Source organism: Coloeus monedula, assembly GCF_965178545.1.
Source record: "Coloeus monedula genome assembly, chromosome: 3".
NCBI lineage: Eukaryota > Metazoa > Chordata > Aves > Passeriformes > Corvidae > Coloeus > Coloeus monedula.
Window position 1 is genome coordinate 13,668,447 of NC_138783.1, and position 26,501 is coordinate 13,694,947.

Sequence of the window (26,501 nt, forward strand, 5' to 3'; positions counted from 1 at the left end):
GGGAACCCGGGGGCATTTTTAAGGATTTCTTCCTACAAAGTCATCTTTGTGTTATGTTATGTTTAATTTTCCTTATATAAAGTATGAAAAATAAATCAAAATTACATCAATATAAAATACCATTTTCAAATATTACTTATTAATGGATTTCATTAACTGCAAAATTTGGTTTTAAATATGAGTCCTAGTGTGTATTGGATGATAGTAATAATAAGTAATCAATTGAAAAGTTCCTTTGTGGTGGAATACATTAAGATGTGCCTATAGTTATTATCTACATATTTATTATAGACAGAGAAATAACTATTCTTTTAAATAAAAAACATTAGAGAAATCCATAAAAAAGATAAAGCAGGCCATACACTAAGATGAGATTTTCAAGAGAGCCTGAGGAAGCTAAATGTATAAACCCTAGTGAACTTGATTTTACATACAGTATCAGGTGTCTCAAAGTTAGTTTTCCTATACAGATGTTTACATTTCTAAATGGTAATTTTTTGTCTTTAAAAGCATAACACAGACCTGAATAAAAGAAAAATTGTGATGAGAGAACACATTAGTTCTTGGGTTTCACAAATTTTTCATTGCATAATTAGCACTGGAGAAAGAAAAATCTTAATTTTGACATGTTCAGTGTGCTGGATCATCTTTCATCACATTGTTATTCTTAGTTAGGGTGCCCTAACATCATTACTAAGTTGGAAAAGCTTTAAACAAGCCAGTAATGAGCAACATTTATGATCCTTGAAAGACTGTCTATGTGGCCTTACAGTTTTCCCTTTGTTGTGTTCAAACTGTCATTAACCAGTCGGAAGTTTTCACAGCCCTCACTTAATTTTGTCCTCCCAGGTGTACACGTTATGTAAGATGCTACTGTTTCTGACTGCTCTGTATCACCAGGTGCAAATTCCTGTGGACAGTACTCCTTTTATTGGAGAAAAGGCATTAAGCTATGTCCTTTGGAAAATTCTCTGTTTTCCCATACGCTATCCAGGAAGCATCCTGACTAAGAGACCTTTTTAGCTGGATTTACCAGTTTTCACATCACTGTTTTACTTAAAACTCTCAATTTCAATACTGATACTGCAGCTATTAGATATGCTGGATGGTCCAAAAATGCCTATTTCCTCACAGTACTCAAAAGAGTAGTGTTTTGAGATAGAATCATCTATGACAAATATATTGCATTGAATAACATGGTGAGTAGTTGATAAAATGTCTTAGAAAGCAATTTCTAAAAAATGCATTTAAATAATTTATAGTGTCTTGCAGAAATACGAAGTTTTCTAAATACTGCTTTTCATCCAAACATGATTTTTTGTAGTTTTATTACTTACTAGTTAAGTACCTACTTTGAGTGGTAAAAATAAAAATAATCATGCGGCATGTGCAATATATGTCTTTACCTGTAAAAAAAACTGTGCAGTATTATACTATTGTATTGCTCATCAATAACAGTCTTTTTTTCCTTTGTGTTTGTTTTTATTCCCTGCCACAATTTGAAACCAAGCTCATTACTGTTGCCATATTGAACTTGGTTTCCTGAATTGATTATTCTTTTGCTTTGTTGTGTGTTAGCTGTATTGCACTGCAGTTGAGGGCGATGCTTTCGATTCATGCAATTTAATTTTATACCTTCGCAAAAAAATATATAACAAAATTACTTAAGAGTGGGTTCAACAGATTGAGCTACAAATTATATTTACCTTCAAGGAAGAAAGGTTTTCAATTGGTAAAAATGCTACTACTGTGTACAGGATGTCAGAAATGTTATCATAGAATGATTTGATTTGGAAGGGATCTTAAAGGTCATCCAGTTACAACATCCCCTGCCATGGGCAGGGACGACTTCCAGTAGACCAGGTTGCTCAGAGCCCCTCCAAACTAGCCTTGAACTCTTCCATGGATGGGTCATCCACAGGTTCTCTGGGAAACCTCGATGTTGTGATAAAGGTCACAAAAGTTTCAGCTGCCTACTGCTATCATTAATCATAATAAATTCAAGCAGTTCATACTTTGGATTTGTTTGGATTCTGTTTCTTTTAACAGAAACCAGTGCAGCAACATCCCATCACTACTCACAGAGTCACAGAATTGTTGAAACTGGAAGGCATTGCCTCTTTCCTGTCACTGGACGCCACTGAAAAAAGCTGGCTTTGTCTTCTTTACACCTTTCCTTCATCCATTAGTCATGAGGACCCAGTTCTATCTTGTCATTACAGCCAAAACACAAAACTAATAAATACACATATGGCCTAGGACAGAAAAAAATTACAGGAAAAATAATCAAGTGAAGTAAAATATTGAAATACTGTAGAAAAATTCCATTTTTTCCAATAAAATACTATTTGCTTTAGTTACATTTCTTCCTGTCAAATTTATAGGTTAAAACGAGAAAGCAAAGATGGAAAAGGTCAATCTTTAACATCACTAAATAAGTGTGGTAATTTTGACACATTATGAATGTCAGTTGTAAGATTTACCATTTTCCTTCTTTGACTACCTTGTGCACTTGCACAGAAGGAAGTTTAATATGTCATTGCAGTGACTTCAAGGGGATAAGAAAGTTGAATTCTGTGCAAAAGATGAGGTTTATTACATAAAGTCACTTTCCGAAACCATCTCACCAAATTTCCCATAGTGAAGCAGAGATTAATGCATCCATTGTCTTTTTCTGATGTTACAACAGTGTGGTAAAATGGAGAAATTATTCATCTATATAATAAATCTACCTATTATTTAGCCCAAAAGCCTGTAAAAATACTTTGAAACAAAAATTCCATCCTAAAAATATTTTACTTAAATATATGTTAATGACTTGTTACACATGATATTCATATTAGAAATTTCTCATAAATTTTTACCGAAGAGAGCTCTCTACTACATGATCTGGTTAACCTTGCAATTAACTTGATATAATTTAAAGTAGATTTTTAATAACATGTTAGCTACTTTTCTCTTAATAGAAGAACACAATTTTTAATAAATAAAATAATCTGCCTTTTTTTTTGTTTCACTTCTAATAATTCAGTCATTAATAGGTATATATGCCTCAACATCTTTTCTTACTGACATAAATTTTCACATATGCAATTGTGAAAAGTAAAGGTAGAAAAAAAAGGAAAAAACAAGGAAGAATTTTCTGATGCTTCCTTGAGGATGGTTCTACTTTGTGAGTTGGTCTTACAGGCTAATAATGTTAAATATTTACATTGATAATTAATGTGATAAACTTTAAATGGTTTCACAAGTATTTACATACTACACAAAATGTAGTTTATATTACACAGTGATGACCTGTGAATGAAAAAAGGCATAGTGGCCTTTTCCCTTTCTGTACCTCCAAGATAGATCCATCAAAGCAGAATCAAGGCATCTGAGTATAATGAAGAAAATAATCAGGTGATATGATAAGTGTCATGCTGAAAATTTGAAACTTGAACAAAACAAGTTTCTAGAGATTTTATTTGTTGCTTTCTGGATATCGCTGCATGTAAAAATTAAGTAAAGAGATGAAAAGGCTAAGAGTTCTTGCTCCATACAGCAGCTATTAGGATTTACGAATGTATGAGAGAGAGACAGAGACATTAGAGAATGGAGGGATGGTATCAATAAGGAGGCAGGTTGTGGAGGTAAGGGTGACAGGTAGTAACATGTGGAAGGTAAAGACTGGATTTTGTTCTGAAAATGTGACATGTAGGACAAGAAGAAAGATGGGATTAGGATCTTGGTTTGACAAAAGCACTGCAGTTTTTCACTTCTGCTTATAAGAGAATTACGTCATCTTATATTTGATGGAGAAGTCAGGCCATACCAAATTATTCCAGTAATTCTGTCTTGCAATACATGTAACAGTTGAAAATTTGGTACAAATTGGTACCATTTAAGAATAATGTGTTAACACTTGGCAGCACTTGATGATTTTATTACTAAAATGAAAATTGCTGCTAGTGAGATAGATCTGTAGGGGGAGTCTTCCTGTGCTGGTGATTTACAGGCATACAAAATGATTGATAGACATCTGCAAACAGTTTACTTTATACATCACTAGTGGCAGACTTAGCTTATTTTACTTAGCTATGTTTTCTTTATAATTTCTTCTCCTAATTTAAACTAGTTTAGGTAATTTTAGAGAGATACATCAATTCAAAGCAGACATTTCTATGAAATTAAAATTTCTTGGGGCTTTAGTTTGGCTTTTGTGTTTGCTTTTAAAGTTAAATACAATTCCTTAATGTCAAGTGAAATTCAAAGAAAAATATGTACATTGAATTTCTGCAACTCTGGCAGCACCAAGCACCTGAGCCATACATGCATTCATTGCCCACCATTATTCAATGTGCAATTATCAACATGCTTTGCATCTAGCAAAATGTATCTTAGGGAAATGGAGCAATTGGTATGTTGTTTCAATATTAAAAATAATATCCTAGTCAAGGTTTCCAGGAACTAGTACTGCTTGCCAGTAGGAGGGGGCTCTTACTCTTCATAAAATGTAGAATCAGTTGATAGTGCATCATACTATTGAATATCAAAGTCATATTCTAATGAATTTTGAGAGGAAGCAAGAGAATGGGGCAGGGGAAAGGAAATCTTACAGGAAGTGTGGTGTTTTCTGCACTTGCTGTGAAAGAAACATGTACCTCTCAAAACTTTTGAAATCATGGGGTGGATTCCAGACAAAAGGACCCCTCTGGTTTTAGCTAATAATCATGGCAATTTAAAACCAATATATGATGAATTTAATTTGCTTTTCTATGTAGAAACTTCCTATGCAGGTCTTGGATATTTTTTCTTAAAGCTGCATGATTGCGATAGTAGCAGTAAAGTGAAAGTTAGTAATCCTGAAGTTATCCAATTCCTATTTTCCTTTTAAGGATGATTATAGATTAAAATATAGTCACCTAACCACATTTTTGAAGTCTTTCTAATATTATTTCTTCTTCCAAATGAATATATCACAGTTACTGTACTTGTCTATGGAGGTTCTTCTACTTCATATCCAAGGAAGAGCTATTCATTTTAAAATATTAACTATTGAAAAAGGTATGAGGGAGAAAATACAAGAGAAAGATAGATGGCTGTTAACTAAATTGTGGCAGAGTTACAAAAAATTGAGGCACTTTTACAGGATCGATGGCAAGGACAGTACTAGATTTGCCAGAGGATGCGGTTTATTAAAGTCCTTGATGATGGGAAACTTATGCCAGTATTAATCATCTTAGAGAGAGACTTCCAATAATGTACGGCAGGAAATGTCCCAGTGTCTTAGACCTGACAATCTGTCACATATTTTTATTATATGTTCCCAGGGAACAAATAGCCAAAAGTTTTAAAACCTATGTTCTTAAATTATGTAGTGCAAATCTGATTCCGCACACCAGTTTTCCATTATAGTTGTCTGGACACATGTACTGAATCAGGTAATTTGCTATATCTAATTTTGTGTAGGGCACCAAACATACACCAGAGCTGGATCTTTGTCGTCAGTAATTTAATTACCTTCTGGACAAGGCAGGTGATGTATTAGTCTGTTCTTGAATCACTATTCCTGGACATTATAACTAACAAGGATATCTAAATGCTAGAGAAAGCTTTCAGGTCAGAATTTGCTTCTCTTCAATAATTTTCTTACACAGGTTATCCAAAACTCATTCTAATTGGAGTGCTGACCTGTCAATTTCTTTCTTGTTTGGGAAAATGAACAGCTTGAGTTTAGCTGATGCTGGTGCCATAGCGTCATTCTAAATTTAAAATTTCTTATAGAATCATACACTCATAGAATAGTTTTGTTTAGTTTTGTATCTTTGTGATAAAGTCTTTGTTCCTTCAAGGCATCTTTTTCATTTGGATTGCCTCATCTCTCCAAAATAATACTCAATCTTTCATAGCCAAACCATAAAACCTTATGAACTTTATCACATGCTGGGCTGCATCCAAAGCCCCGTGGCCAGCAGGTCGAGAGAAGTGATTCTACCCCTCTACTCACCTTTTGTGAGACCCCCACCTGCAGTGCTGCATCCAGCTCTGAGACACCAAATACAAGAAACACATGGACCTGCTGGAGCAGGTTCAGGTGAGGGCCACAAAGGTGATCAGAGGTCCTGAGCAGCTCAGCTATGGAGACAGCCTGAGAGAGTTGAAGTTGATAAGCCTGGAGAAGAGAAGGCTCCGAAGAGAAGTGCAGCCTTTCAGTGTGCAAAGGGGGCTTATAAGAAAGAGAGACTTTTAGCCTTAGTGATAGCACAAGGACAGTGGTTTTAAACAAAGAGTTATTAGAAATTCGATTTTAGGAAGAAATTTTTTTTAGTGTGAGGGTGGTGAGGCACTAGAACAGGTTTCCCAGAGAAGCTGTGGATATCCCATCCCTGGAAGTGTTCAAGGCCAGGTTGCATGGGGCTTTGAGCAGCCTGGTCTAGTGGGAGGTGTCCTTGCCCATGGCAGGGGATTGGAACTGGGGGATCTTTAAGGTCCTTTGCAACCTGAGCTATTCTATGATATTGTGTGCATTTATTAAATAATAAAATAAATAAATAAAATAATATCAGTGGTAACTTTTATATCTTTTTTCAGTTTTGGGGGGTTTTATTTGTTTTGTTTTCAGTAAAGTGCTAAAAGTTCAGATTTAAGAAATACCCTGAGGGTTGATTTTTTTTTTTTCCAATGGAGTGTATTCAAGCTCCTACTTCTACTTATCTGTTTAGAACTCTAATATGTCATCTTAACTGGTAGTACTTTATGTAAAAATGCTTAAAAGGAACAGTTCATTTGTACCCTGCATTGAATTTTGTCAGGTGTAAATTAATTCTCAATTACATAGAAGCTAAGCAGAGCACATTATTAATTTTTAATGGTTCTAATTCTCTAACTGATTTCTACTGAATCTTTTATTTTTTTAAACAGTACATATATTGCAGTTAAAGATCCTTAACATATGTAAACCTATGAGAAGGACCACCTTCTCATTTCTACTTGGTCTCCATTTATTTTCAATTTATAGAACTGTTTGATAAATACTCTGGTTTTTAATGTAATTTGTTTGTCAGTTATTTTATAAAACTGATGGAACCAGGTTTTGTAGACATATAAAATAGTCAGCCATATGTTTTCAAAGCCTTGGCTTTAAGGTTTGTTATTTTTCATGCTTTGTTTGAAATTAAACATAATGTGTGTTTATGTTTGATAAAGACTAATTCTGTAACCATTTAAGCATACTAAACTGCAGTTAGTCATGAAGCGCATACAAGAAAAAACAAGTTCTCTTTATAAACAAATTTTCCCCTTTCAACTCAATTTTTTAGTTTTATAAGAAATGTAAACTATCTTTTATTTGTACTGTAAAAAGGAAAATATTTCAGAATTATATTCTTTTTGTAAAACATCAATACAGGCATTTTAATCTGCTTCTAACTAGGAAATCAAAAATCATCTGATAAATTCAGTGAATTTCAGTTAATCAAGTCATTAGCACAGTCCTCTTTTTTTTCGTATATTGGAGCACTTGACTGCTAGGGAAATGGCTGCAAAGCCATTTCCCCTTTTTTGAGGTGAATACTTTACAATTGTGAGTTGTTTATTTGGGGATATATCTTTATTTGACAGACTTTTAGTCCTATTTGTGTTGTATTGTATTTATGACTGTTAATACCTGTAGTTTTGTACAGATGGCAGTCCATAACTCACCTATCCTTTTAAAACATAAACAAATAGATACTATGGGCATCCAAAATCTACCTTTAGAAGAGAGAGAAGTCTGAATGGGAAGTCCCTATTCTCTTAAATGCTTTTATCTGCAGTGTAAGAGTTTACACTACTTTTTCATTTGTAAGTGTTAAAATAGGATATGAGTTTGCCATATGTGTATTGAAATCAACAGAGAGCATCAAACCACATAATGTTATCCAGGAAGGAAGGTTACTCAGATTCAGAGTATCTTTCAATCTTCAACATTCATGCCAGTGTTCATAAATAGAGTGAACTTACTGTGGGAAATTGCACACTGGGAGACAGTGCTTACATAAAATTTGTGAAATAACCACATTTGGAACCTCATGAAGACTGTGATGAGATTTCCAATCTGTTTGTTGAACATGCTGTTGATCCATCTATTGAACATGCAGAAATAAGTTCGTACAGTTTTCCTACAAGTGATTTCCACCATGAACTTCATTTCTAGAGGAAAAGTCAAGGTTCTGACCCTTGGCGTTCTGAGATTCTTGACCACAGAAAACCATGAAACACACTTATGCAGTTTGCTTTTTTCTTCATATTCTCCACTAGTGTGAGATGTCACACTCTGAAGACTCTTTGATAGTCTGTTCTTTGCATTAAACTGTTTAGCTGATGAAATATGGGGTATTTAAAGGTCTGTGAAAATCAAGATCACTAGAATTAGTTATTAAAACATTTGGAGCAGAAAGATGAGCTCCTGTGTCTGGAAATAAATTCACAGCCGGGCAAGCTTTACTTATTTAGATGAAAATGCTTGTTTTTCCACAAAAATAAGGGCTGAACAGTTATTAAAGGAGAGAGTGCTGGCCTTGAGCAATGTAGCGGCTTTGATCTGTGCTTTAAAACTTCTATTGATAACAGTTCTTTTTGCTCAAAGCCTGTATGCCTACATGCAGCAGCAGCATATGTCGTCAAAAAAGTTATGCTTTTCAACAGAGGCAAACAGAGAAAGAAGTTGAAAATGTGCACTTCAGGGGAAAAAAAAAAAGGAAAAAAAAAAAAAAACCAGCTGTTTTTAACCATTCCTGAAGCAAAATTTTACTTCATACTTAAAGATGCTCAGTTCTGGTCTCTGATAGACCTATTAGCAATTTTGTTGCCTAATATTAAGCTATATGTGAGAGGACTAGAATAGATTTTCCAGAGACACATCTGGAAACATTTAGGAGCTATTTATCAAAACAAAAATGTATATGTATACACCTTAGATATTAAAAAGATATTCCATTACAACAGCTGTAACTAATAAATTCCCTTTTGGAATTAAAGCACTAAGGGAGTTTCCTTGAATAAAGAATATTTTTTTAAATACTCTTAAAAGATAATAACAATGAAATTAGGAAAAAAATACAAATCAATATTTGATAGAAAAAAAGCACTGTTCACCCAAGACATAAGAAGAGGTGGGAAAAGGCTACCCCCTCTCATTTATAGAGAAAACTATACTTCCTGCTCTCCAGAGAAATAGTAAATAGAAGAGACAGGTCTTGTCACTTAGTGGCACTGTGGTCTGAAGATCACAGTTAGTTGGCAAACCAGCAATTTCCTCTGTGTCAGACTCAGTGTTTGGTATATGTTTAATGCAGCCATTTACAGTCAGGTTTGTAAGAAAAACACACCATCTTTTTCTGTGGCTGTAGTTTGATAATTTCATAAGGAACTGATATAAAGGTTGTCCTAAATAGTGTACACACAATATATTTTCTGTGGTTGCATCATTTTTAGTATTCTTTTACTATTTTTTAAAGGTATACTTCCACAAATAAGCATCTCTCTTTGGAAAGATTTCATAAAGGATAATAAAGTTCCAGTGAGAAATGGGTGAAGCCATAGCAAAAGAAAATTTGAGTGAATGTAATTTCTCCATAGCAAAAGAAGACACTATAAAATCAGCACATGAACAGACAATATCTGTTGTTTAGGTCACCTCACTTTGTTGTAGCAGGGTCTGGCTGAAAATTTGTCATCCTCAAGAGGAAATGCTCTTCCTTATTTCTGAGTGTCTTTCAAGGGCCTGATATTGCCCAATGTTAAATATATTTAACAGGTATTCTCTTTCCTGAGAAGTTCAGCTGAAACAATTTCAGGAGAGGAGAAACTTACCAAGATAAAAGCCCAATGAACTTAAGGTGGAATGTAATACTTCCGTGTTCCATAATAAACTAACACAACAATCAACTGGAATTTCTCAGTGAACATGAAAGTTTGGACATGGGTATATGTCTTGTTTTATTAAAAAACCAGTTAATAAACTTGTGCATTACTTCCTTTTTACAGATGCTCCAACATTCGTGTCAAATCAAACCATGTATTACTCTTGGGAAGGCAATCCCATCAATATAAGCTGTGAAGTGCTAGCAAACCCATCTGCCTCAGTTCAGTGGAAAAGAGGAAAATCAGTTTTACCTGTAAAAAATACAACTCATTTGAAGACCTACAGTACAGGCAGAAAGCTGATTCTAGAGGTAAGGCTTAAAATGGCAATCAACATGGTGGCAGAAGATAATTTTGTCCTCAGTTTGGCAGCACTGTGAGTACTGTAGAGTGTATTTAAGGCTAAGACTACAGTTGAATATGTAACACTCTTAAAAAAGGAACAAAAACAACAACCAACTGTATATGAATTGATTTATCTATACATTTCTTATGAGTAGTTAGAAAATAATCCATATTTGAATGGCTTGTGCTCAGTTTTCCAACTGCACCCAACAGAAATATAATTTGCATTTCTTGGAAGAAAAAAAATCCATAAATAGATATAAAACTAAACTATCAAGCTAAGACTAAAAATTAAAGTGACTACCCAGTAAGTGCCAGTTTATTAGGGGTTTTTTTATTGTTTAAAGGTGAAATTATAAAGATGAACAATGTAATTTTTTTCCATTATCAGATTTCCTCATTTGCAGTTGAGAAGGGGGAGTTAAACATGAAAAAAGGTGTATTTAGGTCTATATATGGAGACTATACTGGATATGTTGAAGTGAGAACACATCTGCATGTTGGTTAAGGAGAATATACTTGAATTTCTGATTTAAAAAAAAAGAAATGATATTTAATTAGCAACTAATATTTACAAAGTGTATTCATTTTAAAGATTGCTCCCACATCTGACAGTGATTTTGGGCGGTATAATTGTACAGCCACAAACAGAATTGGAACAAGATATCAGGAGTATACACTTGGTCAAGCTGGTAAGTTAAAATTTTGTTTCTTTTTCTTTAAATATTTTTTCCTACTTTAATCAACACTAAGTTCAGACACATTATGCTCTGTTTATTTTATTCCGTGGACTTTTTGCAGATAATTTGTCTAAGAGCTGAGCTGCAATATAAAGTAAAATAAACCAATTCCCTCTGAATATGAATCTCCTTTTGATTTCATTTTAAGGCCTTCTGAAATTTGAAAAAAATTAGTCTAACCTTTTTTCCTTTGCTCTTACTATATCCTACATTTATAGCAATGTATTTTTATTACTTCAGCCGAGACATATGGTTTGCAGGCAGTAAAAGTAAGAAGGAATTTGGAAATTATTTTTTTCCTTTTTCTCCCTTGTATTTTCTTGATAAACTAATAATAACAAAAGACTGAAATACTGCAGCAAAGAATTTCTATCTTTATTTGCACTTTTAGTTATTTAAAAAAAGAGTTTGACTTGGAGTGCTAGATTGAAATAATTTAAGCTCTGCGATATTGTTACAGAATGTCTGACTATTTTTATGTCCTATTGCAGTTTAAGGAAATAGAAAAATCCGACTGTATGTTTGTTCTTTGGCAGAAATAACTATTAACTGAGACCAAGTGAGAGTTTCTTAGCAGTGCTTTCAATGATATTTTCTTGTGGAATGGACTAACGCTTGCTCAGTTTTGAGATCTCCAAACATTTCGACCTCTGTACTCAGATGGTGCAAACTGTGCCAACTTTAATGAAATTTCTGGAGTTATAATGCAGTTGACAGTACTAAAGGTACAGCCACACTGAGAGCCATACACCCCTTGGGATGTGTCATTATGCACCATTTTTATCGTGTAACCTCCAGGTGGTCCCATACTGTCAGACTGGCTAACACATTGAAGGGACGGGTAGAAATAATTATATCTATATCTATATATTTCTTTTTCATTAGGACACACATATTCCAAGTGATTCTGAATGTTTTAGTTGCAAGTTTTGGTCTAGATTCTTCTTCTTTTTTTTTTAATTAGGAAAATAGACACTTTAGATTCCTACCAGGAGGACTTTTGGGGGAGCATTGCTGAAGCATGCACATCCAGTCTGGTCTGCTGCTATTATTTGTGTAGTTTTGCTCCATAGGGCAATTATTTTCTTTTGGTGTCTCAGGAATTATAAAACCCCATTATTTATTAATAGTCTTCTTAGAATTTGTACATAGTTTTGAAAGTTTTTCCCATCATCTCTATGGGATACTAGCACACATTCCTACTATAATATTTTTTTGGTTTTGAAGAACTTTGAAAAGTGCTGAGCTTCTTAAAATAGGAAAATGTAGGGTTCAAATTTCTATGAGCCACAATTTTATATCATTTAAAAGATCCATTACCCTTCATTTACTTTTTTTGGGTGTTAGCTGTGGTGTGATCTTCCCTTCCTTTGACAGCTACGTTTGACTACCGAGAAAAAAAGCTTTTCTTGAAGCCATGAACATAAATAATAGGACAGGAAGGAAAATCCCCACTTGCATCTCTCTGGTGTCTTACCTCTCAGGAGAAAAAATGATGAGAAAATATTGTGGTTGTCACTGTGGGCTGCTTTTTCATAAATATGTATACACTTGGGAGAGCATTTCACCAGATGTTCTCCAGAATGTTGTTTTTTTCTCTTAGATTTACAGAACATCTCATCACAATGCATGATACTACATGATGATTATTTTAGCTATGTATATATCCCCTGCTTTTATAATTTATTAATTAATCAATTTTAATAGAAAACATTAGCATTGAAATGTTAATTGAAAAAAGAACATGATGTTTTGTCATTTTATTTCAGGAAATTCACACATGACCACCCCTGGAAATGCAAGGGAAAACAAATAGCAAGCTATAATTCTTCATTGGCTTTTTAATACAACTATAGCAGAAATGTTACTGATGCTAGTTTTTCAAACAGATGAACATTCTTTACTTCTGCAATGTTTTACTTATTTTTTTTTTCAGGCAATTCTTCAGAAAACTTGACGAACACTTAAAAAATATGTATTGTAGTTATAAACATAAAAAGGTAAATCAGGATAAATGGAATGATGGGAAGACATCATATAAAGCTTGAGCTATATTTAGATATTCTACATGATGTTAAATGCAGAAAATAGAAAAAAACAAAAGCAGGTTTTTTAGTAGTGACAGTGAGCAGGGCTGGAAAAGCTGGGTTTGGGGTGTCACTGTTCACTACTATGCACTACTTGCATAATACAGTAATGTAATGCATAATATTCTGTAGTATAATGCATAATATTCAGTATCCTGAAAGATTGATAGTTTTAGCATTTGCCTCTAAATAGACTTTGTTTTTGGAATAAAACCCCAAACGTGTAATTCACTGCTACAAGTTTTGCACTTTAACTGGCATCCACTAGAAATGGAAAATAATCAGGAGATGGAGGATAAAACCATTATAATAATTACAGGTGTAAGATGTCAAATACATCTTTCTCCCTAGTTTTATTTCATCAGTTGCTTCACTCTGGTTGATTAGGAAGGCCTAGTGATTGATATTTTCCATATTAAAGCCTATAAAATAATTTTGATGCATTTCAATGCAGCCAGCATTGCCTTCTGGCTTTGATTGTAAATACAAATGCTGGGGCGTAGAATACTTTTACAAAGGCTCTGTCAGGGAAAAATAAATACAATTCCTAGCTGGGAGTCAGTATTAAGTAAAGTATGCTGCTAGGGTAAATTTGATCACAAATGATGATCATCTTATGAATAGTTTTCTCTTTAAATTCTGCAGGAATTACTTGTTCCTTCATGTTTTGTTCCATTTTCTGCTTTGCTTTTGCTTTTTCAGCAGAATCAAACTACCTTTTTTTATTAATTTACTGCTACTTAAAAAGTAATCATACTGTCACAGTTCCATTATCTTTATTCCTGTTGCCTTCCTTAAGAAATTAGACTTATTGACGGTTAAAAAATGGAAGATTTCTTTCAGAATTGATATGCAATTTACAGCTGTTTTTGTATGACAGGAAAACCGTGACTGTTCACTCAGATTATACAGAGCTACTAAATCAGCCTGAATTCCATTTAAACCTTTGAAAACAACTGAAAAGCTGCAGAGTATTTGAGGTTTCATTCTGGAAGATGCTGGCCTGTTTAGATACTTCAGAGTTATGTTGAAAGCTTAATCAGACATGCCCATGACCTGACTTGTGATCAGCTCTTAAAAATACCACATGGGTGACCTCCTTTTTCATTACCTGAGCTTTTAAAATGTTATGTGAGTAAAATATAGAATGTGAAAATAACCACAGTCACTTCTTGCCACTGCAAATTAATTGGTTAATGTCACAGACACAACTTGTATTTTAGAACTTTACTTACACTCTGGTTTTAATCTTAAGTCAGGCTTAAATTTTGGCAACCCAGGACACCTTGACAGGTTGTCCCAATGGCTCTCAGAGCCTGAGATGAGCAGAGATATTCCTAGATTTGTCCAAATCTAGTTTATCCATAGTTCATGTGAAATACCACTATGCAGGGAGCCAGTATGAACTAGAAAAGCATCCTTCTGCTTTGTTGAGGTCTCAATATCATTATTTTAAATGCTTTTTTAGGTAAATAGAAAATCACATGGTCATCAGTAATTTAGGACTATGTTATTGGAATGGGTAATTTAATATCTTAAAATGGTAAATTTTAAGGTTGTGACACACAGCGAAATGAGAATTTTGAAGGTTTCTCTTTTTATAAATATTAATATAGATTTTGTACATAGCTGGATGTATAGCTGGGCTGAATCTAGAGCTCTAAAAAGTAAACTATGAGTCATCTCTAAGGATCTCATAGCCTTACTCTTCCTAGACTTTCCTTTCCCCTTCTTTCTTGTATTCTGGGATGGCATAAGGTTTAAAAGTCCTGCTGTGGGCAGGAACACTTTTCACTAGACCGGGGTGCTCAACATCCTGCCCAACCTGGCCTTGAGCACTTCCAGTGATGGGGCATCCACAGCTTCTCTGAGCAAATGAGAGATGCTACATCTGCAATAGCTCTATGACTTATCTTTTTCCTTTCTACAGGAATATTACAGGGAATTAAAAAACAAACAGTCAATGATGTCATTAGATACTGAGGACTCCTACACCACTTTATTGAATTAGGTATTCTTTAGGCATCCTGTGCACACAGAAAATCAGTGAGGATGGGAAATAATGACAACAAAAGCAAATGAAGACATGGGAAAGACAATAATTGAGCTTCACAGAAAATGCATCCTGTAACCTGTTTTATGGAATAAAGTCATACTCAAAATATGAAAAGGCTGTTTGATAACTGATAAAGACTACAAAATCAAATTTAGAAATTTACTAGTCTGTAGCTTTGATGCTGGAACTTTGCTGCTGATTAATGGATGTTGTTCCTTTTTTCACCAAATATTTGCATTTTCACACAGGTAAAAGAAAATCAAAGTAGTAGGACTTAATTTTCGCTGGAGAATAGTATAATGAAAAAGAAAATCATATCCTGCCAAAAGCCCATTTGTCTGCACAAAATATGGGCAGACCTAAAATCTAACTTGCTGTTCTAAAACTTGCCATTCACATCTTAGCAGCATCAGCTAAAGGATTTTTATTAAAAAATGAACGAAACAGCAACATATTTTCAATCAGCATATCAACATGGCAGCAGTGTTCTGCTTTGTGTGCATGTGTCTTATTTTAATTTATTATTTATGTATTTATTTGCTAGCTGTGGTCTTATTTACTAACTGAATGCTTATTTTTCCAGAACTCTCAGAAGTTTGGCAGAAGAAATCTATATAGATCTAATATTGTTTTGGGCTTTTTTTTCTATTCTACGGATGTAGAATAGAAAGCACAAGCTATTCCATAGAGATTTTTGACTCCAAAAGTCTAGTCCCCAGCTTCATCTCTTTCCTTGCCAATGTCCTGGTGCTACTTAGGTTCAGCATTTAGACACAGTTATTTTCAGTCAATATATATGCCAAATGTACAGAGAGAGGAAAAGCTGGAGAACAGCAGTAGGAGCATACCGACAGGAGATAGGAGACAAGAGCTATCTGGAAGATCAATCTCTGAGCCCACTATGCACTCTCACAGAATCACTTCCTTTTCTCTGTTTATACCAGGACTGCTAAAGTCTGAGAGGGAGTTATTTTCTTCCATAAAGCTATCCAAAAAACAGCTTGAAAAGAAAATCTCCAGTGATAAAAAGTGGTCATTTATTGAACAAGTTTGGTCGTAACTGTAGGAGCTTTACACATCAGTGGAGACAAATACGTACTCATAATTCTGTGTGTACTTCTCTATCAGCTGTGATACTGTTTTTGGAACCAAACTAATTCTGCTTAACTTGGGCCATTATATCACAAAGTTCATTTGTGCAAACCAGCATTATGTGCTGAGTACAAAATACATAAGGTGCAATTTTACACGTATTGTTTGGGGATACTTTTAGATTTTGATTCTTTAACGTCATACATGAATGTAGTCACATATTGAACAGAGAAATAGATACTGTGTAAAGAAAATGAAGTTGACTAAATGCTTGACACTCTTTGGGTCTTTTTATGTCTTTAATTTAAAGGCTGAACTGGTGATGAATTATCTCTTGTTTTGACAGCAGTATAATGCCAAAAAAAGATAGCAGTGGAACTTCTAAGGGAGTAATCTGGAATCTTTGCTATCACTAAGTGATCTTTAAATCATAGAAAGTAAATCCCTTCCTTTTTCTACTACTTAGTCCTTCAACTTATATCTATGATAGTATATGAATTAGTGATCACTGCCAGTAGCTAAACTCCTCTAAGATTCATTATGCTGGTTGGTTTTAGAAGGAAAAAGACCAAGATCCACAGCTCTATCCCTCCAGGCACAGACTTCAGAGTACATAACATTGCAAATTATTCTTCACTCCTGCTAAACATTGATCCAAAAGCCTTGCAATTCTAATATGAAAATCATGGCAATGCTCCAAGTAATTGCAGCTGACAGGAGACAGCTCAAATGCGCGAATGTTTAGCTGGATCAGGACCAGAAGGCTGTATACCTTGCACGAACAAATTCATACTCATTAGAGAACTACTGAATTAGATTCAGTTCATTATGCTGTTATTGATCTTCTTTGGGGAAAAAAGTTACAGATTTGCCTAGTAGGTATTTATTATATCCTGATGGCATTGCTAGTATTTGGTTTTGGTTTTCACCAGGAATGTGTCTCCTGCTACATTTTCTTCAGGTGATTCACTCTCTTCCTTAGTAGTGCTATAGTTCAACTTTGAAAACTGCATGAAACTCACCTGCATGTGTGGGTGGTTTGGAATGTGAGATGCATATTTAAAATAGTATTGTGGATGTATTTTACACTTCAGTGAGTTCTAAACATATTGCATTGTGCTAGTTATGCAAAATATAATACTGGGTTTTCAAAGGAGCTTAATTTCATGCTTATTATCAACTGGAATCATATCTTCCTCTGGCAGAAATGATACTTGAATCTGCAGTAGCGAACATAAGGTTCTTCCTGAAGGATTTCATCTTCCCTGTGCCATGCTGTCGTGGTTTGATGCTGGTTAGGCGCCAAGCCCCAAGAAATCTATTTATTTACTTGCCTCTACTATAGTTAAGCAGAGAAGGGGAAATTAAAACTTCATTTTCATAAGGTGAAATAAGGATTATTGAGGAAAACACAAAAACTTCAAGGCAAAGCAGGTCCACACTTGAACAGTTACAGTATAAAGAAGATTTATTACTAACAGAATTAAAAGTAATTAAAGTGCAATCTCAGAACACTTTTCTCTTCGAGTACATCCTTTTTTCTACCGAGCTGCACAAGGGAAACAAACATGGGAGTTTGGTCAGTGTTTCTTTTCCCGTCTTTCTTTATGTTTAAGGAAAGAGTTTCTTCTGCTGTGCTGTGGGATTCTTCACAAAACAACAGCCTGCTGTTCCAGTGAAAAAAATCTCTACCACGGGTCTAGCAGTCTTCACACGACTGCTAGCATGGGCCATAATGGTTCATGGGGTTTTAGTCTTTTAAGAATAAGCTATTCCAGCCTGGAAGCAAAGGCTGTCTTCTTCAAACTCTAAAAGCCTCTCACAGCATTTATGCGACCTGGCGTGGGCACTTTTTCTTTGCAGGCTGCGCATGGATCTTTGCATCCCCCCATGCACTTCAATGAATTATAGAGAAACAGTCTGTAGTATTGCAGTCCTCACCATGGCATGCAAGGTCATGCTCCGGCGCTAGGAGCGAATGCTCTCCTTCCCTTCCTTTACTGACCTTGGCGCTGCCATGTTGGCTTCGTCTCACATAATCTCACTTTTCCTTTCTCTATGGCCTGGAAGAAAACTGGTGCCTGTTAAGTTGTGGCTAAGAAGTTATCTTGTCTCCTGTCTGGGCTCTGTGCCAGGAAAAACTCGGCATGTTTCTCATTGCCAGCTGCGTGGTGTCTTTCTCGGTTCGGCGCCAGTCGTGCCGCCTGTGAGGAGGCCCCGCCGGCCCCGCCAGCTCCACGCGGAGCTGCGGCGGCCTCCGCTCTATCTCGGCTGCGCGGTCCCGGCTCAGTTGGGGGTTTTCCGGCCGCATGGCTGCTCCTGGCTCCAGGGTGGCTTTCCTGGCGGCTCCTACCCCACCACCACGCCGGAGGGGAGCTGGGGCCCGCTCCAGGACAGGGGCCGGGGCAGGGGGGGGAGCCCCTCTCTCGCCACCCCTCGGCGGGAGGCGGGAAAAAAAGGAACTTCTCGAGCTTGCTCTTGCTTTAAATATGTATCGCAGAGGCGGTACCAGCTTTTGCAGTGGTTTAGCAACTGGTCCATAGAACTAAGTTTAAACTGCCACACGTGCTTATTATAGTTAATCATACACAGGCATTAACACACAAGGAGAAGAGGTCTCCTAAAGATTTGGAAAGTCAAGAACAGAGTGGATATATAAATAACACATTTTTGTTTCATACCACTGACCAAATGCTTTGATGCAGACAGAAGCCCTGGTGATTTGCCTTACTAAAGTATCATCCAAAAACTACCATAAAAATAGCATGAATGATATTAGATATTCATTCATCCCCTAAATGTTTTCGTTTGTTATGAACACTTTTAACAAGAGAAAAATAATTTTTAGACGTTTAGAAGCTATTTTTAATACTGTAGGTATCCACAGCAGCTTTTATCTTGCAATTAAATCCGAAGAGCATTCATCTTTACTACTGAATATTGATAATCATCTTCCCAAGTTATGGTATCCTCATGACTCATAAAGTGCCATTCTGCTTTGGTGTGGCTGTCCTGGATTGCTTTGCTAGGATTCTTACTCCGTATTTTTCCCATTCCTCTCAGAACTGCTATTTAACCTCTGGAGAGAAGGCATCTGTACACAGAATGGTGCTTATGTACTTAATGACTATATTGAGGGAAAAAAAGTATTTCTCTCAGCTGTAAAGAGAATCTGAAGGAAAGGGATCGGTCACAAATTGGTTCTAAACCTCTTCCTCTTTTGATTTTCGGGTGAATGCTGACTTAACACACAACTCATATAATTCATTCTTCTTCTACGTGGTCACAGAAAAAAATACTGTACGTTTTTTGAACATAATTTCTTTTTTCTAAAAACCCCCAACTCTTTGATCAATTTAGAAACAGATCCAAAACCCAGGTCTGTGTTCTCATGTATTCATAGCAGATTGGTTACATTTGGTCATGTTCTATCTGATCACAAATCTCCAATCCCTTTCTAAGAAAAGTGAAAATTTCTTGCAAAATCGTCACCCTGATGAGTGTTTCCTGGAATAAAAAAGGGTTTGAATCCCTCTAGCTGAGACTTGAATTCTACTAAAATCTATAATGTCATGGATTCACATAGTTGTGTCTTTAAGTAAAAGATATTACAATTTTTCGTCCATATAAATAAATCTATGCTGGTTTTAACCAATGAACACCAAGTATTGGAGGTTTCAGGACACCTAGAATCAGAAATGCCAGCTGTAGGAGCTATGATACTCACATAAAGACATTCAAGTCTTCAACTGACAGAGATGTTTTTCTCAAACTTAAGTTTTGGATAATTAAAAGGTTGTACAAATTAGCCCCTTTAGGCCAGATTTGGCACTGTCCTTTTCCTGAGAATTTGTGGCGGAATATATCGTTAAATATGTTCCTTAATATTTTATAGATATAGATTATTCTCATTTTCATTCAAGTACCAATGCTGGGTGAAGCGCAGATTGATTTCTCTTTGTTCACAACTGTCTGACAGGCTTCAAATACAGACAATATTTTATGTAAATGGTTCATTACCCACTCACCAAATTACAGACTTTGGCTCAAATTCTGACATGTCCTTACAAAAATATCCTCTATAGCATGGAGACAAAAGCAATGTCAAATCTGGAAGCAGGTATGCAAATCATTTTCAGATGTATCAGAAAAGAAATTTCTAATGGTGTTTCAAAACTCTGGTATTCTGTCCATGGAATTAGAATTCTTCCTAGCATTTTCAATATAATTTTTTATGATTATAACTCCTTAAAATGTAGGACAATTAGAAAACCTAGTGTTTTGACTTCTATGTGTTTGATTATAAATTGTAAAAATAATGTAATATTTCTATTTTTAAAGGTGTACTGACCCCAATGTTATTTTTTGCTTTTGTTTCATATGTAGCATTTCAACACCTACAAACACCTGTTCTATTTTCATAGATCTTTCCTACTTTGAAAGATATACTCTTGCTTTTGATTTCAGAGAAAATGTTTCTTTCAACCTATTTTGTGAATTAGTTCTTAAACTGAGAATTTAATATTCCATTAATATATCTTTTTTGTAGCTTGAAATCTGGTCTTCCAACAAAAGAAAAAGAGATTCATGTTTTCAGCTGTGTTTCAGAATTCCATAAAATGGCCAAATTATTTATAAGGTTCTTTGTTATAATCTCATTTCAAAGAATTTAGAGTCTGAATGATCTATTTAGCTGTAACTGTTTCTTTTGTTAAATTTGATTTAAAGTTCGTTATTTTCTTTTACATTGTTATACAGTCAACAAACTGATCTTTTACATTTGACTATCATGAAATTAGCTACTAAAAATATCATATTATAAAAGAAAGGCAAAAATGGAAAATATTTTTGCAGTAATTTAACATACAAGAAAATGAATGTGGTTTTCTTACAGCTCTATAGTAGAAAGCTTGTTTGTCTAACACAAATATTATTGCACAATATTCAATATTATTTTTTACTCACTTGAAGACTCTAAGGAAACTTTTGTGGGTAAATTACCAGCTGCTTAGATCTATCTAGTTGCTGCTGATTTTTAAACTGTATTTGTACTTTTTCAGATGTGCCATCAAATCCTTACGGAGTACGAGTTTTAGAGCTGTCACAAACCACTGCCAAGGTTTCGTTCAATAAGCCAGATTCACATGGAGGTGTGCCCATTCACCACTACCAAGTGGATGTGAAAGAGGTAGCCTCGGAAACCTGGAAAATAGTTCGCTCCCATGGAGTTCAAAGTAAGTATACAAAAAATAAATGGAAGTATTTTAACTGAGAAGAATGTCCGAGGAAAAGACTGTAAGTATATCTTAATTGTTTCTTTGTCTTAGTGCAGTAGCTCTATCTTTATATTAGTGCAAACCTCTCTACACCAGTTAGAAATATTCCTGCAACTTTGTAAAAGTCAACTGTTACTTTTTAGTTTTAAAAACATTTACAATTGTTGTCACTTTTTCATGTCCCACTAAAAGCCAGCTTTTGAAGCTATACATTTCAAAGAGAGTAGAAATGAGGTTGCGTTTGAAAATGTGCATTATGTATGCAGCAGAATTAATAATTTTAAGTAAGCTGTTGTGTAATATTTAATCCTGGGCATTAATTACTGATTTTGAGCTACTTAGTAAATTTTCTGTATACCTGTTAATACTCATGATACCTGTTTCAAAAGCATATCTGTGATGTTTGTTCAACAAGCATTAAATTCCCTCTAAGAGGGTACTTACTTGCATGTCTCTTGGCAGAAAAGAGCATAAGCCTCCCCAAACAGGCAAGAGTTCTTTAGGCCCTGATGAGTTGGGGAGTTTATACAGAGTAATGTTAACCCTTGTATCCAAATTTACATTTTGGTATTCTTAGTGCAAATTAAGGCAGCCCCAACAGTCTTCTGATTAATACTTCAGGAGGTGAATGCTTTTGCAGCTATCAGCAGTCACGGGAGACAAAAATATAGCAAATCTAATGTGTGTTATCTCTTTCCATCTCACATCCTATATTCATATAAAAATTCTGCACTAAACTGAACATGTTCAAAATTACAGAATTATTTCGGAGAAACATATAGTGAACATGTAGTTAACATGTATTCAAAAAACAGGTTTATAATTCTTCATCTTTTGTTTTTCTTAGCCAAACACAGTAACTGTGTGTATAAATGTAATAATGCAAATCATAGTAACATTCATTTTATTCCAATATAGGTTGAATTTCTTTCAATACTAGAAGATCTAAAGAAGACATTGAGTTTCCTCTATTTGCAGGGCAGGCACATTAATGGCTATTGGTGTACTTCTTCCTTTCTTTTCATGCAATGTTGCAGATCAAGTCTGAGACTTTTATTCTCATACTACTTCCTTCAATGAATTTGCAATAATTTTTTCTGATATGAACTATATCAAATAGTAGAACCTGAAATGACCAGCCTGTGTAGTAGGGTGCAAGGTACTCAAATGAGTAAAAACCCAGTGAGTACAATCAGTCAGTCTCACAGATGCTTAGTTTCATTGTAAAGCCAGAACAAAAAAAAGTCCTCAGTGTTAACTTTGCAAAACAACATATTCACCTTACTCCCCATAAAACTTTCTTTCCTATTATTTCTGTTGATGTGAATTTTATTAAAATGTTAATTGATTACAGTAGGAAAGATGTGTAATTTGACAGACCCTTGTTACTAAAGTTGGCTGGAGCTTCCTTCTTCAAAAATTCGCACTTTCCTTTTGAAACATTCTTTCAGCATTGAGTGTTTTTAAGTTGTTGCTCATTTTGGAGATTTCTGTATAACATGAATTTATCTTGGAATCATTTTGGTCTAAGACTTGTTTGAATTCTATGGTAATCTATTCTAAAATTGGTGTAGAGTGACGAGTACAGATACCTGCACTCCTTATGCAGATGTTACCACCATGAAGCAGATTGGGAGTATTTAGGATCTCTGCTGCTATTCCTACTAATATTAAATATTTCTTTGGCAGAAAGCTGTATTACTTCCTGCATACTGTCATATTATTTTCCCACATCCTCCTTTGTACAGTTTACTCTCCTTTTTCACATGGAAGATTTCAGGGGGTGTAGCATCTTGAAAACATGCATTTTCCTCTTCATTTCATTGTCTCCTAACTGTATGTTGAAAGGTTTTGTTAAGAAAACAAAATAGGTCACATTTATGATTTTGGACATATTAAAGATACCTTTCAATAGCATATATTATCAAAAATTACTCCAAGTGATGACAAAAACTAGTAAATATGAAAACAACCTAAAAAGCCATCGTGGTCTACAGAGAGTCATGTAGTAAATACATAAATATTGAAAGGACAGTGGGCAATATTAAAAATTAATACTACATTCATAATTAATTCATGATGTTTTCTGAAATCTCTACTGATATACCCCTGTACAGAAACATTGAGACTGTATATCCTATATTTCTCTGAATTTCTCTCTGAACTATTTAGAAATCAAAAACTACTTCAGATTGTCAAATATTTACTAAACAGAAGACATCTTGTTTTCGTAAATCTTGTTGAAGCTATTGAAGGGAAATCAAAAGTGACCTTTATGATAAAAAGCATTTATCATAAGTCCTTTCAGGTATTCTATTCTAAGTTGAAAACTTGTTCTGTTTGTGAAGTACTATAGGCTCAAACCAGAAAACCCGAACATGTTACTGAAACACAGACATAACAATGCAGAACAGAAAAAGCTTTTGCAAGTGGAGATGTCAAAAAACAAAATTAGTGTTGTTTTTTTATAAAGGATATACTGCTAAATGTAATTGGAATCTTTCTGGAATATTCAGCCTTTGCATGTTTCCTGAACATTCAGAAGGTTTTAGCATTTTTTTCTAAAACATGTTTAAACTTCTCTCCATTTATATTTTATCTTACTTACAGTGTCATGTTAAGATAACCTTGAGATATCCTCTCCAAAATCCCTATTTTCACTGCCTGAAGGATTTTTTAAAGAAGCTTTTATTAGTGTGAAGCCTTTTTTTTTCTTTCAGCTTTTTGTGACACTTTAGGATACTTTAAAGTCTATTAAATTATAATAACAAATAAATATTTTTGAGACAGTTTCTGATTGTGCTTTAGTAACAAAGAACCACTTTCCTACCATGCCTCAACATCATCTCAGCTAAGTGAGGAGGGTGTTTAGAATGCAGTCAGTTTCCCGTGTTACGATTTGTAGTTGGATCATCATAATTTCCACACTCGGTCAATGTTCCTTAATGGAAACAAAACCACTTTTTCCATCTGTTCACATTTTAGGGACAGTTTATGGCTAAGATTCAGATATAAATGCTGTTTACATGGGGACCGATAACTGCTTGCACATCTCAAGTGGTGGTGCATACATAATGCATGGGTCGTGAATTTTTCCCAGCAGTAAGTGATAAAATATTCTGAAATTTTACAGGGCAGTTATTTATCTGTCTGATTCAACTCAGGAGTGGTAAAACTGCAGACCTTTCTTCCCACAATGTACAAAATGAGCAAATTCCAAAAACATCTTTCAAGGGAGAGCTAGAACAACTACATGCAGAAGAAAGTTGTTCCTGGAAGACTCTTAGAATTCCAATACAGAGATTTTCAGAGATAAACTGAGTATTCTGCTCTCTCTCTACTGTGACCTAAAGGAATAGCATTGTTGTCTTCACACAGTAACAAAGAACAGCCATAAACTGATAAAATTAATGAAAAATGCTTTTTTACATGAAAGAAACATCACAGAAATGTGGCTACAGAAGCAAGGTTATAAATAAAGCATTAATAAATGATTAATAAGTGTTTCAAAAACTTGTTGAGAATCCTAATGCTAGCAAGTCATTAATTTTCATCTGGTTATGATCTAATACCTATGTATAAAACCTTTTACAAGTAAGATTATAATTGTTTTATTTATCTGAAAACCACAATAGATGCTTATCAAAGTTGTTAGGTATTCTTCTGTAATCAATCATCCCGTAAATACAAATACGTTTAATCAGGACAATTAAGCAGTATGAAGTGGATTCTATGCAAATCCAGTCTGCAATTCTCTTCATTTGACATTTTCTTCAAATAGTGGTCTAAAGGTGACTTTTGTCTCAAACTTTACTAGTTTGAGCTGTTTTCAGATAAGGAGAAAATTCTAGTCTTGGAGCTGTAACCAGGAATATCTGTTTCCCTATTCTCTCCCCTTTGTCTTTTATAATGAAGAAGATTTCGTTGGAAAGTCTGTGCTGATTGCAGCTATTGAAGGAGAGCACAGAAAGTGAAGCAATCATTCTGATACACCAATTTCAGTTTATTAAGGGATTTAAAATCATAATCAACACTCTCGTAGTTCACCAAGAGATCAGGGAGGAAATGGCAGTGAGATTTTTCTGCACTTGTTAGGTGCTCCTCTGAATATGAAAGTTGTTTTGTTGCAGGCTACCAGCAAATCCAACTTCACAGTGGGGTTCTCTGTGGACCAGTCCCAAGGGGAGGTGGGTGTGCAGGGAACAGTCCCCTCAGGGCCCAGACATTTATGATTCTGTCAAAAGTGAAAAGAAACCCACTAATCTTGAATTAACAGAAATGCAGATAATATTGGCAAGATTAATTCTCCAAGGAGAGTTTGCATTCTTTTACCCAGACAGCTGGTAAATCCCTGAGTGTGGGAAGGTGCCCATCCACCATCGGCAAGTGGATAACTGTGGGTGAAAAGTATTTGCCAGGCTTTCTTCTGTAGGCACAAAGAAACCAGTGACAAGGTGTAAGACACCTATGCTGGAAGACTTACCTTACCACAATCCTCTGTGCAATTATATTTTTAAAGAAAGGACATTAACTGATCTGCTTCTGTGTCATCAACAAACATTTCATAAGAAAAAGCCTGGTTTTGTTTTTTTTTCCCTTTCAAGCAATATTGACTTTTTCAAGGAAGAAAAAAGACAGAGTCTCTGAAATTCAGTTCTTCACATTCAATCCTTCAGAAAACACCACTGGTGTAACTCTAATAGAGAAGCCATCAAGGTTTTGTTTTATCTTAATAGCATTATAGGCTTAGTAATTCTGGTTTACAGGCAGCAAATAATGCATTTGTAAAGAATTAGCTTTTACACAAATCTGTACCACTGTGGAAGTGTGCTTGAAACCTGAAAAATGTGTGCTCTCTGAAAACATTTGAATGTCTTCAACAGGAATCCAAAACACTTCATTTCCTTTATTCTTCAGTTTACAGGTAGACAGATACATGTCATTGGATCTTGTTTTTTCAGAGCATTAAATATTTATGTGAGGGAAATACCAAGAAAAATCAGTCTCTGCATTTCTAGTG

General features: G+C 34.9%; 1 protein-coding gene across 3 annotated transcripts in view; it reads left to right on the forward strand.

Moving 5' to 3' along the window:
* The window catches only part of NCAM2 (neural cell adhesion molecule 2), a gene marked incomplete at both ends in the record, with an annotated part of 277,979 nt that overhangs the window by 191,248 nt on the left and 60,230 nt on the right, over positions 1 to 26,501 (forward strand). For all 3 annotated transcript variants that reach the window (XM_082278750.1, XM_082278751.1, XM_082278752.1), the window contains 3 exons: positions 10,009 to 10,196; positions 10,826 to 10,922; positions 21,266 to 21,439. In XM_082278750.1, coding sequence (XP_082134876.1) covers positions 10,009 to 10,196; positions 10,826 to 10,922; positions 21,266 to 21,439 — 459 coding nt within the window. The remainder of the gene's footprint in view (positions 1 to 10,008; positions 10,197 to 10,825; positions 10,923 to 21,265; positions 21,440 to 26,501) is intronic.